This window comes from Schistocerca piceifrons, chromosome 1 (assembly GCF_021461385.2).
Source record: "Schistocerca piceifrons isolate TAMUIC-IGC-003096 chromosome 1, iqSchPice1.1, whole genome shotgun sequence".
In the NCBI taxonomy this organism is placed as follows: domain Eukaryota; kingdom Metazoa; phylum Arthropoda; class Insecta; order Orthoptera; family Acrididae; genus Schistocerca; species Schistocerca piceifrons.
The window spans coordinates 351,091,424-351,111,604 of NC_060138.1; the positions used below are offsets into that span (position 1 = coordinate 351,091,424).

Here is a 20,181-nt window from a genome sequence, read left to right on the forward strand (position 1 = left end):
TGATTGTTCCATACCCAATATTCTCACATTATGATGGTTCGCCTTTCCATTTAAATGGAATGTTGCCTCATCACTAAAGTGTGATAGGAAACTGTCATCCTCCATATTGCCAAGAACAAAATTACAGAACTCCACTCGTTATTTGCCAGCTTCATGAAGAGTTTGCAGTAGCTGAATTTTGTATGGTTTCACGCGTAAATGGTGATACAACACATGCCAGACGGACATTGGGGGCATGTTGAGCTGTCGAGCTGCATGGTGAATGGATATCTGGTTACTCCTTGTGAAACTATGGCAGATGCGTTCGATGTCTGTGTCAGACACTATGGGATGGCCCAGTGGTTTACCTCTACACGAACAAGCTGTTGCTCAGAACTGTTCATGCCATTGTGTAATGCTCTGTGCTGTAGGACGACTCACACCATCTCCAGAATGAAAGTCATGCTGAACAATTACTACTGACCTGCACTGCGCAAAATGTAGAACATAAAATGCTTTCTGCTGTCCCGACACCATTTTTAGCAGAACTGAAGAGGGCGCACACTGCTTCTACCTAGTGGGAACCATGTAAAACTCCAATGTATACTCTTTCCAACAGTATATTGTTCATCCACATATCTCAAATAACATAATAGGTATGATTTTTTAAAATCAGGTAATTCTTTCTGATACATCCTGGATTCTAGTGACCACCACTGCTAGCAATCTTGTACAGTGGTCACATTCCTACCAAGTCTTTCTGCAATATCACAGAAGGGGCATTCAGGTTCTCATAGCCCTATTACACGGCCTTGTTCAAACTCAGTGAGGTGATGATAAAGGAGTCTCTGTTGCCTTAAAGGCATTCTTGACTAACATCGACTCACCATGTCCAGTCTCAAAAGTAACTACCACTCACGACTGTTACAGTGTGTGCAAATCTGATTTGCATTTTCAAAGTGGCACTACTAGTGCCACTGTCACACAAGGGTGCAAAGGTTGAACAAACATCATCTTTCATATAAAGAAACATGCCAAACAACTTCGTCGCACAACTACTTCTTGGTGTAGTGATTTTTTCTGTCAGTGTATGTAAGTGAGATGACATTATTGCACCTAGAATTGTTTACATAAGGGGATTTTCTCTCAAGATTAAAATCCAAGCACTTGACAATGCCATGACCTTTTGTTGGAAAGTTAGGTCTGTAAGAAAATTTACCAGAATGAACACCCACTTTGAGCGTTTACGATATTTCAGCAATGCAAATCGTACACAGTGAGACATAACAAGTGGAACTCTGCCATCTGTTGATTTGTACTCCCATGAATAGCTAAATGTTTCCCTGATCTTTCATTCTGTTTTTGATAGTGACACACGAAACATGAGGAAAGTAGAAGAACGAGTTAAAGTGTTATTTAGTCAAAAGCAAAGTTTCTAATCTTCTTGATTACAATGATGCAATTAATTTTATGAGCTCACTTAATTTAAAATTATAAGTAACTGAATGGAAAAACTTTTTGTGGTAATAGGCAGAACTTGAAACAGTTTAATTTATAAAATAACTGACACTGAAAGTTTGGACCCTCATAACGTCAACTGCCTATTTTGTCTCACTGCTCTAGATTCTACTTTTAACGCTTTACTTCTATTGTTATATTTTTTTCTGAATCATGACACCAATCAATTATTAATTCAGGCACTAATTAAAATTTTGCATAAATTATCTCCAAGAGGAATGCCATAGTCATGTAGGGGATTCTCAACTAGGAAGCAGAACAGTGTTCCACATACTTTTATAATTTACTAACTTCCAACATTTTTTCATAAACCAGAAAACAGTTAGGTTTCACAGTCCATTCAAAATGGTAAAAATCTACATAGCTGAATTTCAAGAGATTGTGTGTTCACCACATCACATTATGTTCTTTAACTGGTCCATCCCACCAACAATCACATCTGTGGTCGGGAAGTAAACACTTAAAAACCATGTGTAACTAATTTGTAAAGTCTGTTGTGTGATATCATTGAGTAGGATTGTGTCAAAGTCTCCACCCCGAAGTTAAACTCGAAACATCTCCACTGATCAGCCAGAACATTATGTCCCCTTACATACTAGACCAAAGACTCTGTTTCAAATCCAATAATGAGCTCAAGTTTCACACCCAGTGTGTCAAATGAATTTCTAATTTATTTGTTTAACACAGAGTGTATACATAAAAAAGGTTGCATGTAGTTCATACTGTACAAATTATGGATGTATGTAGCAATGTGTCAGTCATTACTTTCGTGCATTTCCCTTTTTCACTTATGCAGATTAAGATTTCACAATTTACATTAACATAGTGTCCTTACCACTTGGTTCTTTTACTAAATATCCAACCATATGATTATAGTGGGAAAAATCTCCAAAGGTGTTGCTTCTATCTCTGCAGCTTATAAAATAAATTTCATTTTTGTAGAATCCAATAACTGGATTCATCATCAAGACACACTGTCAATTGATTTCATTAAACTACAGAATTGGGAATGGTAGGGTGATAACTGGAGACTATAAAACAACAGTTCTTTTAAAACAGAATATATATGGTGTTTTATTGACAATTAGAAAATAACATGACTCATGATATAACTATATACAATGACAATGTCTGAGAGATCAATACTTCATACCACTATAATGGTAAGAAGACACTAGTCTTGTGCCCTGTTATCTTAGTAATGTAAATTACTGAATTCACCATTACCTAATCAAAAACTGAAACTGGGATTGTGGAATGCTTCTTTTTTAGAGTTACATGTAGAAAATGCAAGTAAATGTAAAATTGTAAAAAGTTCACTAAAACTAACAAACTGGAGGAAATTTTTCAATAGTAGAAATGAAAGTAGACACATATTCTACTTTATGTATCTTTTAAGAAGCAATTTAGTGATTTACAAAAAGCTATTACACTAATTTTAAAAATATCAAAATCAACCAAACAGTTGGTATGTTTTGAGAGAAAAGAAACTGAACTTAATGCTGAAATACAGACAATCCAGTTACTATTAAACTTTTCTAATAATGCAACATTTTGCCACTTTTATTGAAGATGAAGGTACACATCAAAACATGATTATTTTCTTCCTTCCCATACTGTGGTAATATGGTAAGCTTAGTGTATTTGCATTTATATATTACTTAGGTACATCTAAAGAGCCATAGTTCATACTGTTATAATTAACACACACATTAAACAGCAATAACACCGAAAAATTTGTTGCAGCTACAAAAGAGACATTGATACAATTATCCCAAATTCTTAGGAACAATACAGTCAGAAGCTACTACTAAAATAAGAATCTCTTTCTAAATCACTTTTTGCAGACAACACATGTATAATAATAACTGTAAGAGTAATACTTCTTTGAGAATGATTTCTCAGCCTGTACATCAAATTATTATTACATTTTATCATTTTTATCAAATTAATATATACTTTTAGCACAAGAAAGGAAGCACTGTTTCAGCATACCTCCAACTATTATGAACACAAATGCGTTCACCTAATTAGCTAGTGGCTTCTCTTAAAATTCCCATTTTTCATACACAATAATTTTCCTGTAGTATGGGTACTGTATAAAAATATGGACATTCACTGCTATTATTTTAAATGTAAACAATGTTTTCTCTTAAATAATGATTAAATATATGTTAACAGAGTACAAGTCTGAATTTATTATTTCTTACATACCAAATCACCCTATGTTAAAGATATTGTAATAGGAGCAGATAATATTTTACCTCAAAACAGGTATACCTCATGATCTTGTTGGTAGCAAAATCAACACCCATATAAAAAGATTTAACTCACTTATGAGTCTCATTTCAAACTGAAGGATAGAAATTATCACTTTCAGTTTAACAAATGACTTCTTTCAATGGACTATTACAGTAATACATTTACAAAAATACATTATATGCTACTCTAGTTCATCTGAAATGAGGCTCACCTATCTTCCATATAAAAATAATTTAATAAACACTTAGAAGGAACAGACATCGTAAAGCCATTTACATTTCTAACTTTTAAAAAATAAAGAAAAAGGGACACAATGGCCATTCTTTTCAAATGATCATACTTGTGGATAAAACTTATCAATACACAAAATCAACTGAGGAATAATAAAAGAGCTGTATAAAACTTCCGCATAAATGCACCACTAACATTTACATTAACCACTAAAACTATGAGTTTGTGCTGCGATGTTCAAGTGAAGGACGTAATGTCAGACATCCTTCCACCCAGAAGTTAGGCCGTTCCAGCATACTTTGCCACAAGGTCATTTCTTTTCCAGTTGCATCCATCCAATCCACAGATTTCCCATAGTGTTTGCCTAGAAAAGATAAGAATATAAATAAATATTGTTGCCTTGTAATGGAGACTAAAAAGTCATTACTGAAAACAAGAAATAGGAAATGCTTTTTTGTTCTGTTTTCTACTGTGAACCAATTCTCCAAATCCAACGACCCAACCACGACTCACACCCCATCCTCGCCTCCTACCTTCCAAACTTTACAGAAGCTCTCCTCTGAACCTAAGTAGCAGACCAAAGTAGCAGAAGTAAAGCTGTGAGGACGGGCCGTGAGTCATCCTTGGGTAGCTCAGATGGTAGAGCATTTGCCCGTGAAAGGCAAAGGTCCCGAGTCACGGTCCGGCGCACAGTTTTAATTTGCCAGGTTGTTTCATTTCAGTGCACACTCCGCTGCAGAGTGAAAATCTCATTCTGGTACATCAGTGTTCCACTGGCCACTACAATCCTACGCAAGCACAAGATGACTGGTTGGAATGGTTAGGAAAAACAAAAAGGAAATCCCTAAGACTTTCACTGAGACCACTGACTGCCCAGTTTGTAGCAGCATGTTCAGATTCAGTAACCAGATCACCTTGGTGTCCTACGTTCCAAAAAGAATAAGGTTGTGATTCTTCTCTCCATCTTTCACTGCAAAGATCGTATAGACAAATCAACAGGGGACAAAAAAATGCCTGAGGTGATTACCTACTACAATAAGACCAAAGGCGGTATCAACACATTCGATCTGTTATGCAGAACTTTCGATGTGAGCTGAATGTGCAGATGTTGGAAACTCACATTCTTCTTCCCACTACTCAACATCACTGGCATAAATGCGCAAGTGATCCCCTTCTGCAACTTGCCTTGGCAACCCTTACACACCCACAATTCCTCAAAACCCTCACCGTTCTTTGAGGTCAGATTTCCAATCATCAGGAGGCATCAAGGCACCTTCCTAAACTGTTGCAGCGGCACCTCAAGGACTTTGTTCCTAGTTCCAGCAGCCAAGCTGTGACACCTTCTCTGCCAAAAAAGGTGAAGAAAAATTTAAAGTGAGAGCCATACGGCCACAAGGAGGACAGAAAGATGAACTATGTATGCAAAGCCTGCAGGCTGTACATTTGTCTTGCCGAACATGCAATCTCCCTTTGTCCCAATTGCACTCCTGAAGCTAAAGCACCTGCCAAGTGACTTAAAGGCTGTTGTGAAGGACGAACACAGGCACAGATACAGAACTTGAACAGTTATTGTATGTTGGATTTATTATGTAAGCACTAATGTGTTCACTGTCAAGTGTTACAAAGATAAATGTTCATTATAAAATGATATCATTTATCGTATAAACATGCAATTTGTTCACTGTAAAATGTTCTAAAGTTATAATAAAGTGAGAAAAAGAAATGAAATGTAAAACAACGAAGTAGTAGAGGTCTTGCACGGAAAATCAATGGAGGTCTGATAATTGTAGGCAGGGGGGGGGGGGGGTTACCGCACCCCATCTTTGTGATGGTGGTAGGGGATTCACCTTTCTAATGAAGGGTTAAGAATGGCCTTCACAAGAAATGGGTACTCTGACAAAGAGATAAAAAGGGTGCTACAGAGTTTCTAATGAAAAATAACTGACTAATGGGAAAGTTTTCCTTCCATTTATAAAAACTATCACAGCACTCAGAAAACACAGTATTGATACAGTGTTTACACCAACAAGAAAGGTGTGCGAATCCTGACACTGCAAAGGACCTAAACATGCTGCTTGCCACAGCAAGAGTATATAAAATCTCATGCACTTGTTGCCTAGTGTACATAGGAACTACAAAAAGAAGCATTAACACTCGTCTCTACCTACATGTGACCAACTGTCACCTGGACAAGATGGATAAATCAGGATCATGCACTAGGACCTGCTTCCTGTAACACTATAGCTAACCTTTCCACCAAAACCCTCAGCTCCACAGAAGTTAAAATCCTATCCAAACACCCCACCTTTAGCATTACACACAAATTCAACCGTGCTGGACTTGTCAAAAACCTACTCTCCTCCTCCAGATTCATGTAATGGAAGCACTTCTTTGCTGCCAATCCCTCCAATCGAAACCAACCTAATTCCAACACTGAACCCTGCCTCTTCCAGTTCATACCATGATCCTCCTGCCTAACAGGAATTCCTTACCTCCAACTTGGCGTCACCATCCTTCCCCAGGTCTCTTCCTCAGAACACCAACCTTTCAGTAGAAGGAAGAAGAGCCGTACACAAAACAAATCCTGACCTAATTATCCTACCTGCAGACAAAGGTTCCACCACTGTTGTTATGAATTGCAGTGACCACCTGGCAGAAGACCTCCACCGGTTATCTGACTCCTCCACCTATAAATTCTGACAGAATGATCCCACCTAGTAAGTCCAACACAAACTCCAGTCCCTGCTTAAAACCTTAAGCCCTTCCCAGAACATCTCCGCTGAATCCACTTCCCTCCTCACCCCTATGACACTCCTCCACATACCCGTCTTCTACATACTCCCCAAAATCCACAAACCCAACAATACTGGATGCCCCATTGTGGCTGGCTATTGTGCCACCACAAAGAATTTTGCTATTCATTTACCAACACCACCTACCAATTGCTTGTAATCTAGCCTCCCTACGTCAAAGACACCAATCACTTCCTCCACCAACTCTCCACCGTCACCACCCCTTTTATACCTCATGGATCCCTGTTGATGCCACATCTTTCAAGCCCATAGTGTTACCACTATTGAAACTACCTTTCCCAATGTCCTTCAGTCTCCAAACCCACTATTTCATTCCTCAAACCTTACTAACTTTGTCCTAACCCATAACTACTTCTCATTTGAAGGGAAGGTGTGTAAACAAATCCACAGAACAGCAATGGGCACCTGCATGGCATCCTCCTATGCCAACCTCTTCAAAGGCCATCTAGAGGAGGCCTTCCTAGCCTCCCAAAACACCAAACCCCTAGTCTGGTTCAGGTTCATTGACAATATCTTCATGATCAGGACTCAGGGCCAAGAGAGCTAAGACACACTATCTTCATTCCTTCACAATCGGAACACCTTCTCTATCATTTGCTTCACATAGACCTCCACAACCCAGCATGCGAACTTCCTAGATGTTGACGTCCTCCTCTCTGATGGCTCCATCCACACACCTGTCCACATTAAACCCACCAAACACCAACAGCACCTGCATTTGGACAGCTGTCTTCTCTTTCACAGCAAAAAATCCTACCCACATAGCCTGGCTGCCCAGGGTCGGCATATCTGCTCAATGTGCTGAGGGTCTCACCAAGGCCTTCACAGACAGGCACTATTCCCCAGACCTAGTCTGCAAACAGGTCTCCCATGCAATTTCCCCTCACACCCCTAATCATTCCACCACCACCACCACCACCACTGCTTCATCACCCAGTACCACCTCGGACTGGAACAACTGAACCACATCCTTCACCAGGGATTTGATTATCTACCATCATGCACTGAAATAAGTGCTCTGTCACCCACCCAACTTCCTCAACATCCTTGTCCATCCATATTCCACTCCCAATCCCAACCCCTTCGCTCAGGTATCATATTCCTGTTGAAGACCCAGGTGCAAAACTTGCTCAATCCACCAACACAGCACTTCCTTTTCCAGTCCTGTCACAAGTTTATCCTACACCATCAGGGGTCATGCCATTTACCAGCTCTGTTGCAATCACTGCACAGCTTTTTATATTGGTATGACTACCAACCAACTGTCCAACTGCCAAACTTAGCCAAGAGCAAAGTAAACCACCCTGTGGCACAGCACAGTGTCAATTTGATATGGGGAGTAGTTTCATCTATATGATTTTTAAAAGTTGTAATGATGTGGTCTCTTCAGATGAATAAACTGGAATACCGTACTATTAAAAGATACTTTATTTTGTATATTTTATTGTCAACATAATTCACTCAGAGTTTGTAAAAGTTACAAACAAACTACTACTTATTTTTTACCATTTGAGTGAAGATGGGCCACTGAAGGACTTCCCAAAACAATAATTATAGATGAAAGCATCAAGAAGCTGCACCATATGGTACTGAATGACACATTACAGTCCTCAGTAAAACACATCCATTTTGCTTCTACATGTTTTCTAACATCTTGTACCATTAGGTCATACTTCTGCTATTTCATCATCTCTAGGAATCCAGCAGAGAAATTGGGTGTGGCCCATCTATTATCCCTTTGCATGGCTACATTTGTTTGTTTCCTGGCCTGTGTTACTAATTCCCAACACAATTGGTGAACAACTCTCAATACTGAATGTTTTGTGCATGGAGAGTTGATATCTCACAACCTTTCACAACCTTAGGGTAAACTGGAGATACAAACCAATGGCAAACTTTCCTTTTCAAACAAACTGGAAACTTAATTTTGAAATCTCTATTCATTTTGCAAAAAGTACTTGAGGCTATTATTACTTACATTTTTCTTTTTTTTTCTGTCTGAACATTAACTGTGTTAAATACAAATCGACTGGATCTATGATTACATTATTAATTTGTACCATTTCTTTCTTAATATGTTCATGATACATCATTTTACTCTTATTTTAACTGATTTCCTGTTCTCCCTTCAAATTTGTTATATCAAATTCTTCCATTCATACTTGAAGTTCATCTGCAGTAGAAACAAATGGAACAACGTCATTCGAAAATCAAATGATATATCCATAAGTATGTATTTATTCTTTGATTATCCTGTTCAGGAAACTGCTAACACCCTCCACCTCTGAAGAGAATAGTTTTGGTGATACAGAATATCCTTGCCTGGCTCCTCATTCAATTCTGAATTGTGAATTATCATCATGAAGTCAAGCAGAAGTTTCATGCTTTTATAAAATGCTTTTCATGTATATTTTATTGTCAATAGAATTCATCCAAAGTTTGTGAAAGTTACAAACAAACTACTACTTCATTTTTAACATTTGGGTGAAGATGGGCCACTGAAGGACTTCCCAAAACAATAATTATAGATAAAAGCATCAAAAAGATGACCATAAATTTTTAACATTTGGGTGAATGACACATTATTTTTGTTGTACTAAGATAGTCTGAATCAATGTCTTGTTTCTCAAGGGCTGTCAATACACATCATGTAGAAACTGAGCCAAGAGCTTTCATAGTTCCTTTGTGGATCCCAAACAAAGTGATAATTAATACTCATTGTTTTGTTCTTATAATTTTGCTCATGATCTGAAAATGGCACCTTAAAATTTCCATTTTTTTTTCTGTACGCTAGATGATAATTTTAATGAACCTCCTGTGCCTTACACAGGGAACGCTGAAAGGTTTGTAACATTTGTATTTCTTGTCAGTCTCCTTTATTGTGAAGTATAATAATTATAACACTGTTCAGACATTCTGTAAATATGCAGTAGGTTTAATAAATTCCAGACTACCTCAAAATGCACTGATGTGCAAAACTAAAAGTAACTTTCACATGATGTTTTTTTAACTGTGAAGTAACATAGGTCGATGAAACTTGGATCATACGTAGAGAGAATTGCTACAGTATATACCGATAATAACTGAAAGAAATACACAATTAGATGAACAGAAATAATACTTTTATTCAAAGACAATAATTACACTGAAGTCAGCACCATTTATGAGGGTCCCCTAACATTACAAAACATGGGACATGGTTCTTAGTAAGGTGTGTGATGACCATGGACAATAATGCATGCTCTGTAGCACGCTCCCTTGCTGCCCACAAGAATGGTAAGGAAGTCTTGCTGCAGGCCATTCCATTCCTCCACAAGTGTAGTTTACAAATGCTGGATGGTCATTACTGTATGTGGATGTGTTGCAACAAGTCTCCCCAATGCAATCTGCACAAGCCCATGGGATTTATGTTGAGGGAATGGGCACCCTAGTCCAAGCACCAAATGGCCTCTCATTCCAGGAACTCCACCATCTGCACAGTTTGATGCGGGTGCACATTGTCATCCATAAAAATGAAGCCAGGGCTGAATGAGCCCGTGAAAAGAAGCACATGGGGAAGGAGTACAGTATCACAATAATGTTGACTGATGAGTATGCTGCGTTCAAAGATTTGGAGGTCAGTACACACATGCAACATTATGCCTCCCTACATCATATCAGCTTGACCACCACAATGATCATGTTCGACAATGTTCTTGGGTGCATTACATACCCTCATATGAAGAGAGTTGGGAATCAGTAATGCACCCAGGAACATTGTTGAATATGGTCACTTTATCATCTGTGGTAATCACACACACTATTAAGATATATGGTCCACCTTTTTTAATGTCATGGGGATCATAAAAAAATCTTTGAATAAATGTGTAAATTTCTGTTTGTCTCATTTTATATTTATTTCAGTTAGCTTCCGTTCTGTAGGATCTGTTTCTACACATGTTCCAAGTTTCATTGAGCTAAGTGACTTGGCAGTGGTACATCATGGGGAAGTTACTTTCTTGGTAAATTTTGCACACCAGTGTAAAATAAGGAATGAGGTTTAAGAAAATTTTCATCATATTAGTTTGGTAATCAAAAGTCAATGTGGAATGCAAATAATTTAAGGAGAAAAGCTAAATCCTTTTTCAAGCTAGCAAAGAATAATTAAAAATGCACAACTGCAGGTTTTGTGTACTGGAAAGAGTGTTGCCAGTCACTACAAAAACAGTACAGGAAATTTCAGTCTATATAGTTCCATATTTGTTATAGTAAAAGTGTACCACTTGTTTCTCATGCACAAATAGTTCCCAAACTTACTGAAACATCTGTGTAATTTTGCAAGTTCACTTTCTACTAATTTGCTTCCCACTTTAATCACTTTTATTGAAATGAGATAATCTCTAGGAACCCTTCCCCTTCTTCTTACCACAGATGGTTTTGTACACCTCGTCTGACATGGTTTTATACATCTTATATGCAATTACTGTGAGAAAGTAATTATTTTCATTATCAAATATCAATGTTTCTAATTCATCTATTCTCCATTTAAAGAAATTTGAATGCTTGAACAACTTTGTCTCTGTTGCTAGTTACCCCGCTGTCTGCTATTGCAACTCATACAATGACTACTTCATACTCTCACTATTTGCAATTGATTTTTGTACCAGATATTCACTGTTCCTTCTCACATCCTCTTGCAGACAGTCCCAAATCATTTTGTTTAACTCAGTTTATTCTATCATGGTCCTATTACCATTTGGTTACTCTCCAATTTGCTATTAATAATAAACAAATGGTTGCAGCTTCAATGCAATTGTGGTTGGAGAAGTTGGTGTCAAGTGCTCTCTGTTGCCTTTATCAGTGTGTAAGCTGCAAGCAATCGAAATGGGTGATGTTACTGAGCCTCTCACCAGTTGTGATGTATGTTCTATCATTCGCTTCCTGCAAGCAGAAGGAGCCAGTGCCACCAAGATTCATCGGTGTTTGTGTTGTTAATGTATGCAGAATAGGGTAGGAGTGACAATGTATTATGAGGGAACAGGGGATAAAATTGAATCTGTTTGCTTATATGTGCATGATGAAAGTGGTTGAAGAGGTCATTCTGATGCGACTGGAGCCTCATGCAACAAGGTGGCTAAATTGTGTATGTGAAATGTCAGTGCACACATTCTGAATTTTCTGAAGCTGTATCTAAGATTTCATGGATAACCTACTTTTGTTACAACTAGGTAAAAAAATGTATAAATGATGTTCAAAAAACAAAGAATGAGTTCAGACTTGGCATTCCTTTGGTGTTACCATGAAGAGTAGAATGAATTTCTGAACAAATTATGACAGAGAGGAAGTCATGGGCAGTATGTGAACTATGAAACTAGCTGCCTACTCAACATTTCACAACTGACAATGAGCTCAAGAATGCTGTCAACAACTGGTTGAAGTGCCATGTGGCGCCATCGCTGATAAAGGGATAAAGAAGCAGGTTCATGGTATGACAAATGTTTGAATGTGGGTGGCGACTTTGTGAAGAAGTAATGTCAACATGTTGGTAATGACTGTACATTAAATATTTATCTACTTTTTTTAATATAAATCTATTAAAAGCTTTTGTACTATGTCATAAGCCCTCTAAAATATGTTTCACATACTTCAGTCTTTTTCTCAACTGACTACTTTTCCCTGAATTCTGTCCTTTCCTCAGATAATGGTCTTCCAAAGATTTACTCTAAGTTTCTTTTTTTTTTTTTTTTAATGGCTTCATTTTGTTGTGTATCTGTCCACTCAATTTTTAAAGACTGTCAAAAGTGTCATGTTTCAATTACTCCCAAAATTTCCTGGTTTCAGAATTTTCAACTGTTCATGTTTCGCTTCCATACAGTAGTATCATATGTGGCAGAAAGATTTGCAGTCTACTGATACCACATTTTTAAATCGGACACAAGAAGAGGTAGTTTTTCAAGTTTTTTCAAAACAAGCTTTAATCTAACAGGTCAAAGTTTATATTCATCACTGTAACTAATGAATAAATGTACTAAATTGACCAAGAGAAGAAACTGCAGTTTTGCATCTGGATCTTGCTCATACTACTTGATGAACAAAGAACCAAGAGGAAGAGAGCAGGCAGAACAGGCACAAGATTGATATGTATTATCTTCAGCACACTCATTCTTGAACTACAACAACAAGCTCTTTAAATATACAAATGACAGTAGACATGTTAAGGATCTTGTTACAAACAACAACACAGTAACAAGATAGGATTTTTAATCCTAAATTCCGAATCCACAGACTTTTTCATCTACAAGGGTGTGCTGAGAAGCAATGCCTGTTCTCGGTATTAGTTGAGGTATTACATGTCTTGCATATTACTTGGCCAACTATCATTCTTCTTGACACATGTTGCCACCCTCTGCCCTCTGTCACCAGAGCACTCCCAACTGGCAGTTCCTTCATAACTATGTTGTCGAGTGAGAAACAGCATGCTATAATCAAGTTTCTAAACACAGAAAAGTGTCTCAAATTGAAATCCGTAGAATGATACTGTGTATAGTGACAGTGCCAGATCACACACAAGAACTTTGACATCTGCGACAATCTGACGCCATGGGTTCACTGACATTGATTGTCCACCATACAGTTCTGATTTGGCCCCATACTATTTTCATCTGTTCCCAAAACTCAAACAACACCTTCAAGAACCTCACTTTGATAGATGATGTCAAATGTTACACATTGATGGTATCATCAAACTGGCCTCTATTGAGAGAAATGTGTTCATTTTGAGGGTGATTATGTTGAGAAATAAATATGAAGAATGAAGATGCAGAAAGTTAATAACATTTGTTTTATTTAAAAAGTTTCAAGCGTTTTCACATAAAACATTGAGAGGCGCTACTACTCAGCCCGCCCTTGTACCTAATAGCCAGGTTTGGCCCATATACTTTTACTCTCCTCACAAAAGAAAGACAGAAGCCATCCTTAGGCACAATTTCCCTTACCTGGTAGCAGATGGGTCTGCCTACAAAGGGTTTTCAACTACGTATCCGAGGATGCATACATGCTGCCCTCATTAGGTGTTATTGTTATTTTATTTAACTACAATGGAATTTACACTACTTTTCAATGTTGTCTCTGCCAATTTTCAGCATTCATCTCATTGCTCTGGTCTCTGAGCCACTGTTGATTTGCTGTATTTGAACAAGATGCCATTTAGAAACGCTTTGAAAGTGCTGAATAGATGACAACTAGATGATGTGGGGTCACAAGTGTAAGGTGGATTTTACTGCTTTTTTACTTTATGTTGTAGAATGTTAAGAGTAAAATTCATTGTGTGACCATAGATGCAGAGAAGTGAACTTTGATGAGCCAAACTATAACTGGAATTAAAGACTAATTGAATGTCAGTCATACACATATGTGGCCATAGATGCAGAGAGTCACAAACATTGGGGCTCAAGAGTTTCAGAGTGTTGTTAACTTTCTTTACAGGCAGAACCAAAAATTTGAATTTTTTTGGGTGAATTCCATTTTGAAATTTGTATGCTATCTACATTTCATCATTGGTTATAACACAGGGATTTCCTTCCATTAATAACTACTGTCTAAGTTCAATAAAAATGTCTTTATCAGCTTGAGTTCACTGTCTTGGAAACCATTGCAAACAAGTTCAGTAACAATTAATCTTCTCACAAATGCCTGAACACATCATTTGAACACCATTATTTGCAAATGAGGTCATTTACGTTAACTTTTAGTGTTTCAACTGACACTTCAGATAGCAACCAAGTATCAAATCAAAACTACTCAAATCGCTTAAACACATTTCTGTGAATTTTCATGACACTGTGTCAAAATTATTTCAGTCAATTTTATCTCATTTCACACCTAGGGACAACAATGTCATTGCTTTGGGTGATTCACATTTTGAGAGGGGCCGATGTTTTTAAAGGAATGAAAGAAATTATATATTCTTTTATTTATTTTAAACAGGAGACTAATTTTGTACCCACGGTTTCCAGCATTCAGTGGTTTTCCTACTAATGCAGGTGCTTTGGTACTAATTGAAAGTCAGTCATAGACATATGTGACCATAGATGCAGAGGTGAACTCTGATGAGCCAAACTGTAACTGTAATTAAAGACAAACTAGAACTTAAGAACACTATCTTTATAACTGGTTCTGTATTATTCAAAATTTTTAACACACCTGTCCCAAGATTAAATCGTAGACCTCCAAGAAATTCATTACTTGCTAGTCTATCATGGTCCCACACTGTCAGCTCCAGACTTCTTTCTGAGAGTTCTTGTAAGCTGACATCTTCATAAGTGAATGTGTAGTTCCACACAGGATTGCAAGTCCGACGAAGTACAGGCGTCTTCTGCTTAGAGCTGCGTCCTTTGTCCGGAAGCAAGTAACTAAGGAAATAAAAATAAATTACATACACTACATGTATTAAAAAGATATGAGAGACATTGTGAGTACACTTCAATGTAGAAATGCACACATACTGTATTCAGGGTTCTACTGCCAACAACAACTGTACTATTATCTTTTTCATAGAACTTTTTAAAAATCAGTTCAGTACCCAAATTTCTGAGATACATAAAAATGACATGTATTAATATAAAAAAGACAATTATGACATCTACATACCAAACATCAAAATGTGTGTGCCACTCTGTAGAAGAGGTGTGCTCAAGAAGTTTTTAGATCCTCACAGAACAGAATATAATTATCATAAAATAAATTAACATACAAAGTTAATAGTGTTTGAAAAACGCTATATTGATAACAGATGAACAAGCACACTAGGGAGAAACACTAAGAGACATCATTTACAAAGGGGCTTTCAGAAAATACAGCAGTTTTGTTAGAGTTATTTACATTGGTTTAACTTGCATGGAAAGTACAGCTTGATGGATAAATATGAAAAAGCAGTATCTGGCATGAGATTTCCCCATCCATACCCAAAGTTCATCCTCACATGTCTGTATGACTGAAGGATTGTGTGTCACTCCAAAGAAACAAAATCTTAGACCACCAACTGCTACTACAGTACGGGGTGTCAATGAAATTGTAAGAAACACATTCTCTCACCAGAAGATGAGAGATGACAGAATGTCTTCCAAAAATATTTGCGCATACTGCAGACTGTCATGGTTACGAAACTCAGTAGATTCTATTGTATCATAAGTATTGTTACAGACTTGGTAATAAGTTACAGGGTTAGTAAGAAATACATATGTAAGATATATACATATATCTGTTAATGTAAGAATTGTGAGAAATGTATACTGACGTCGTACTACACATGAGCCAAATAATAATGCCAAAAAGGAAATGAACATTAAATTGATAAGAAAAACTTTGTAATAGTTGTAATAGGTATATTTGGCTAGTAGTTAACAGTTAAAGACATGATATAATGAAAGCTTTATGATATCTATAGTTGATCATTACTACATGCTATCCATGTAACTTAACATGTATGACCTTGAAACTCTCTTCGGGTTTGCTGCTGGATCCTAAAATCAACTCTATTTGATATTTTGACAATCCAACTGGTCGCCATCTTTAGGAGAATGCTGCATTCTCAGCGGGATTCATCAGCAGAAGCAGCATTCTCCTGAAAATGGCGACCAGTTGGATTGCCGAAATATCAAATCAAGTTGATTTTAGGATCCGGCAGAAAACCCGAAGAGACTTTCAAGACTTATTACGCCAGGAAAGCCTACAAAGTCACATCTATGACCTTCTTTTGCTACTATTACAGATCTCTGTCTTCAGGGAAGGCTTTCCATTAAGTTCTGATACACCAAAGTTGGAATTTGATTGTATTTTTCATGGATTGATGAGTTCCTCAGTCACATGACCCACACTCTGGTCTGGTTAATTCAAGAAATATCTGATAAGGTTTGTATAAATTACATGAACAAGTCTGTCCAGACAATTTTTCGTCCATGCTTTGTGGACAGGATCAGCATCATCATGTCAATACAGAGAAGGTACAATCCCAAATCTTTGGCACTGAGTATTGTCGCCTAGCATGTTTATATTTTTATACATTACTGTATTCATTTTGCAATACACTGGCAAAGTCAACATCTGATTCACGGCCAGAGTCAATTTTTAAATAATATCTTTTTGGGGATTAGTTCATTAAATTCTGAAACATTACAAACAACTATAATACCAATATTTCACGTCTCTTTGCAGCGATCATCTACAAGCTGGTTCAAATATTTATTTGCTCTGAAGAGGACTGCTACAAAGAGCGCTGAAATGGTAGTGCTGTAGTTCGTTTTAGTGTTTCAAAATGAGGCAGCTAAATAGCCAAAATAATTTTATTCGAAGTCAGAATATGTTTAAAACAAACATTACGGTTCAGCAAAATTAAAATTGCTGAGGTCCAATATCCTGATACATTATTATACAGTGCCTACATGACTACATGGCTGTCAGTTGCACAGTTCAACATGTTACTAACCACATAACATACACCTGTGGTATAATTTTTTAACCTGGTCCTCTGTTGTCTATTGTTAAAATATAGCTTCATCCCTGAAAGAGTAATGTCTTTAATGCCATACAATTTCAATTTCCCTCATGGAATTTTATGATCTACACAAAGGTATGGCGAGATCACAGAAGATTCTGACTGAGTAATTTTTCTGTACATACTTTATGGTTAATGGGGACCACCCACCAAAAAGCTGGAGTGTTGAGTTGTTGACAGGTACAGAAAAGAAAGAAAAAAAAAGAAAGCTTGCTATGTTTTGGAGTTATCCCTTGACAAGATAGAGTAAAACATCACACACACACACACACACACACACACACACACACACACACACACACACACGCCAATGCCACGGCAATGCCACTACATAATGCCAGCTAGTCCCATTGAGTTTCTTGGATCATATGTTGCTTTCACAGTGGAGGGGCCATTAGATAGGCTTACCGAGTTAGTGTAAAATTGTTCAATTCCCGCTGTAAGCTCATACTCAAAAAATTTGAGAACACTTGATTACCAAGGCAATTTTACAATGGAGCCACCAAAAAGCACAATATTTTAGTACTTCGAATTCCTAGAATTTCTATCTCAGAATAATGGCACCAACATGTAAACATAGTGAAATCTTTGTGTTGGAATGAGTGAATTCATGGTCCCCTACAATAATGTTCCATTCTAGCAAACTCAATTCTTTCCATCAATTCATTCTGTCAAAAAAATGCTTATGTTATCAACAAAGCATTCCTGTACTTATGTATACCTGTCATCATACAGAATATGTCCATTGGAGTGCCCAGACTTTTAACCACATAGTACAGTGTATGGAGTTGCTCTCAATGATTCAAACTCAATGAAACAAAATGAACATACCTTTTACAGAATGGATCAGATGTTCCATTAGCTTTGACAGCAGTAAGATTCTTTGCTTCTTTTACCAGCACCTGTAGAGACCCTCGTGATCTCTTGCCTTTCTTTTGCACAGTAACATCGGGAGGGACAAACTTGAGACCAATTATTATGTCACCCTTGTAGCTGAGCAGGTCATCAAATGGTTCTGTCTGTTTACAAAAGAAAAACAATATTAAAAAAAAAAAAAAAAAAAAAAACAGCCAGAGCAGAAGTTAAATAACTATCCTTCCTGATTCTGTACCAAAAAATACATAAATACACAACATATATATGAAAATCAACTTAGTATCTAGTAGACTGAAATAAATCATACAATTTAAGTGAAGTATGCTTGTCCAAAGTAGACTAAAGACGTAAACTAGTGACCTCCTCCGTGAAACAACATTGAAAGATAACGAGAGTTAATCACAATTTAAAATTTTGTTCATTTGGTCTGTTAAAAATCTTATCTTGTTATTAAAAACAAAAATCAAGTACAGGTTACCTTCAAAATGAATTATTAGTAATGTGGTATAAACTCTCCCAATTCCATGAGCATCAAAATGAGCTCCATAGAATCATTTAAAATTGAATAACTCATTTAAAAAGAATAAATAATAATTCTGTCTCTAAGTTCAATTACTGAAATAACAGAGAGCTGACTTTCAGATATGGAAAAATGATTATGGATAACTCATTATTCTGACATAACAGATCCTTCCAATGAAGAAGTAAATTTTGTAAAGTTCATTATCATGCTCAAAGGTTCACAAATTTTCATCATATATAGTGAGTATACAATCTCATCTTTCATGTCACATTTTGAAGAATACAGTGGAATTTCTGATAATGGCAAATAATCTTTATACTTTTTTCCTCAAATTCTGCTGTTATGGTGACCGCATACCTCATTAGTGCAACTACTGTAAAGTAGTTCATGTAAAACACAATATGAAAAAGAGAAGAGAAAAAAAGAATCTATGACAGAAGAAACAAAGAAACAGCACATGGATGCAAGACACAAAACTTTAGGACATAGCAATATAACAATTGTCTAAATTGAGGGGAATGCAAGGAAAGTAGGGGACTGGGGGAGTGCACGGTGAGAAATTAGTAAAATATGTGGCAAACTACAAAGGCATAGTCAAAGAAAGGATGGACAGATATTTTTGGACAAGATGCAAGCAGCTGAAAATCTGCCAAAACCATGTGGGTTGATGGGCTAGTGAATGATGTTACTAGCTAGTCACCTTTCTGAGCTCACACATGTATGCTTTTGACTACAATGCCGCATGTTTTCTAATGACAAATGTTTCACACAAGCAATAATCTCTCTTCTTTAATTCCACTCACAATTAATTCAGTTATTTGTAGCCTAATTATTGGGAACACGAAAATAATATAGATATTTCTCAGCACTCGCTTTGGGCTGAAATGGTCGAGAAAATGAAGCACAGAGCCTAAAAGCTGAAAATGTGCACATTGGGAATATGAGTCACCAATAATTCAACCAGAAAGGCTCACTATTGGTTAATATGAGCTAGTGTATCAGTGATGGGTTAACAATGTCAGTGGAGCATAAGTCATAACTATAACTATTGGAACCAGTTGCATTAATCAGCGATGTGAATATTCAGTCAAATTTGCAAAGACTGAGTCATTGAAAATATATTGTGTGTTTCTCTACGCTAAAGAATCAGAGGAAAAGAATACCTAAAAATGTAATAAGGGTGTCCAATAAGTAAAGCAACACGTTTTTATTCTGAAAGCAGGTTGGTTTTATTCATGATTCCAATACACCATATTATTCCCCACTATTTTGGCTAGAAAACCGTATTTGTCAACATAACCTCTGTTCAATGTGACAGCCTTATGCCACCTTACTGGGAGTGCCTCTATGCCAGCAGAGTAGCACTCACTCTACTGCTCGTCATCTTGCTGCATCAATAACCTCCCCATCATCCACATACTGCTTCCTGCAGGGTGCATCCTCCATTG

The 20,181-nt window shown here is 37.0% G+C and overlaps 1 protein-coding gene across 1 annotated transcript in view; it reads right to left on the reverse strand.

Annotated features, from left to right (window-relative positions):
- Positions 1-2,542: 2,542 nt before the first annotated feature.
- Positions 2,543-20,181, reverse strand: part of LOC124784399 — a 513,236-nt gene continuing 495,597 nt past the window's right edge. Inside the window, exons 9-11 of the mRNA XM_047254096.1 lie at positions 18,166-18,353; positions 14,985-15,193; positions 2,543-4,354 (exon numbers count right to left, since the gene is read on the reverse strand). Coding sequence (XP_047110052.1) covers positions 4,206-4,354; positions 14,985-15,193; positions 18,166-18,353 — 546 coding nt within the window. The 3' untranslated portion in view covers positions 2,543-4,205. The remainder of the gene's footprint in view (positions 4,355-14,984; positions 15,194-18,165; positions 18,354-20,181) is intronic.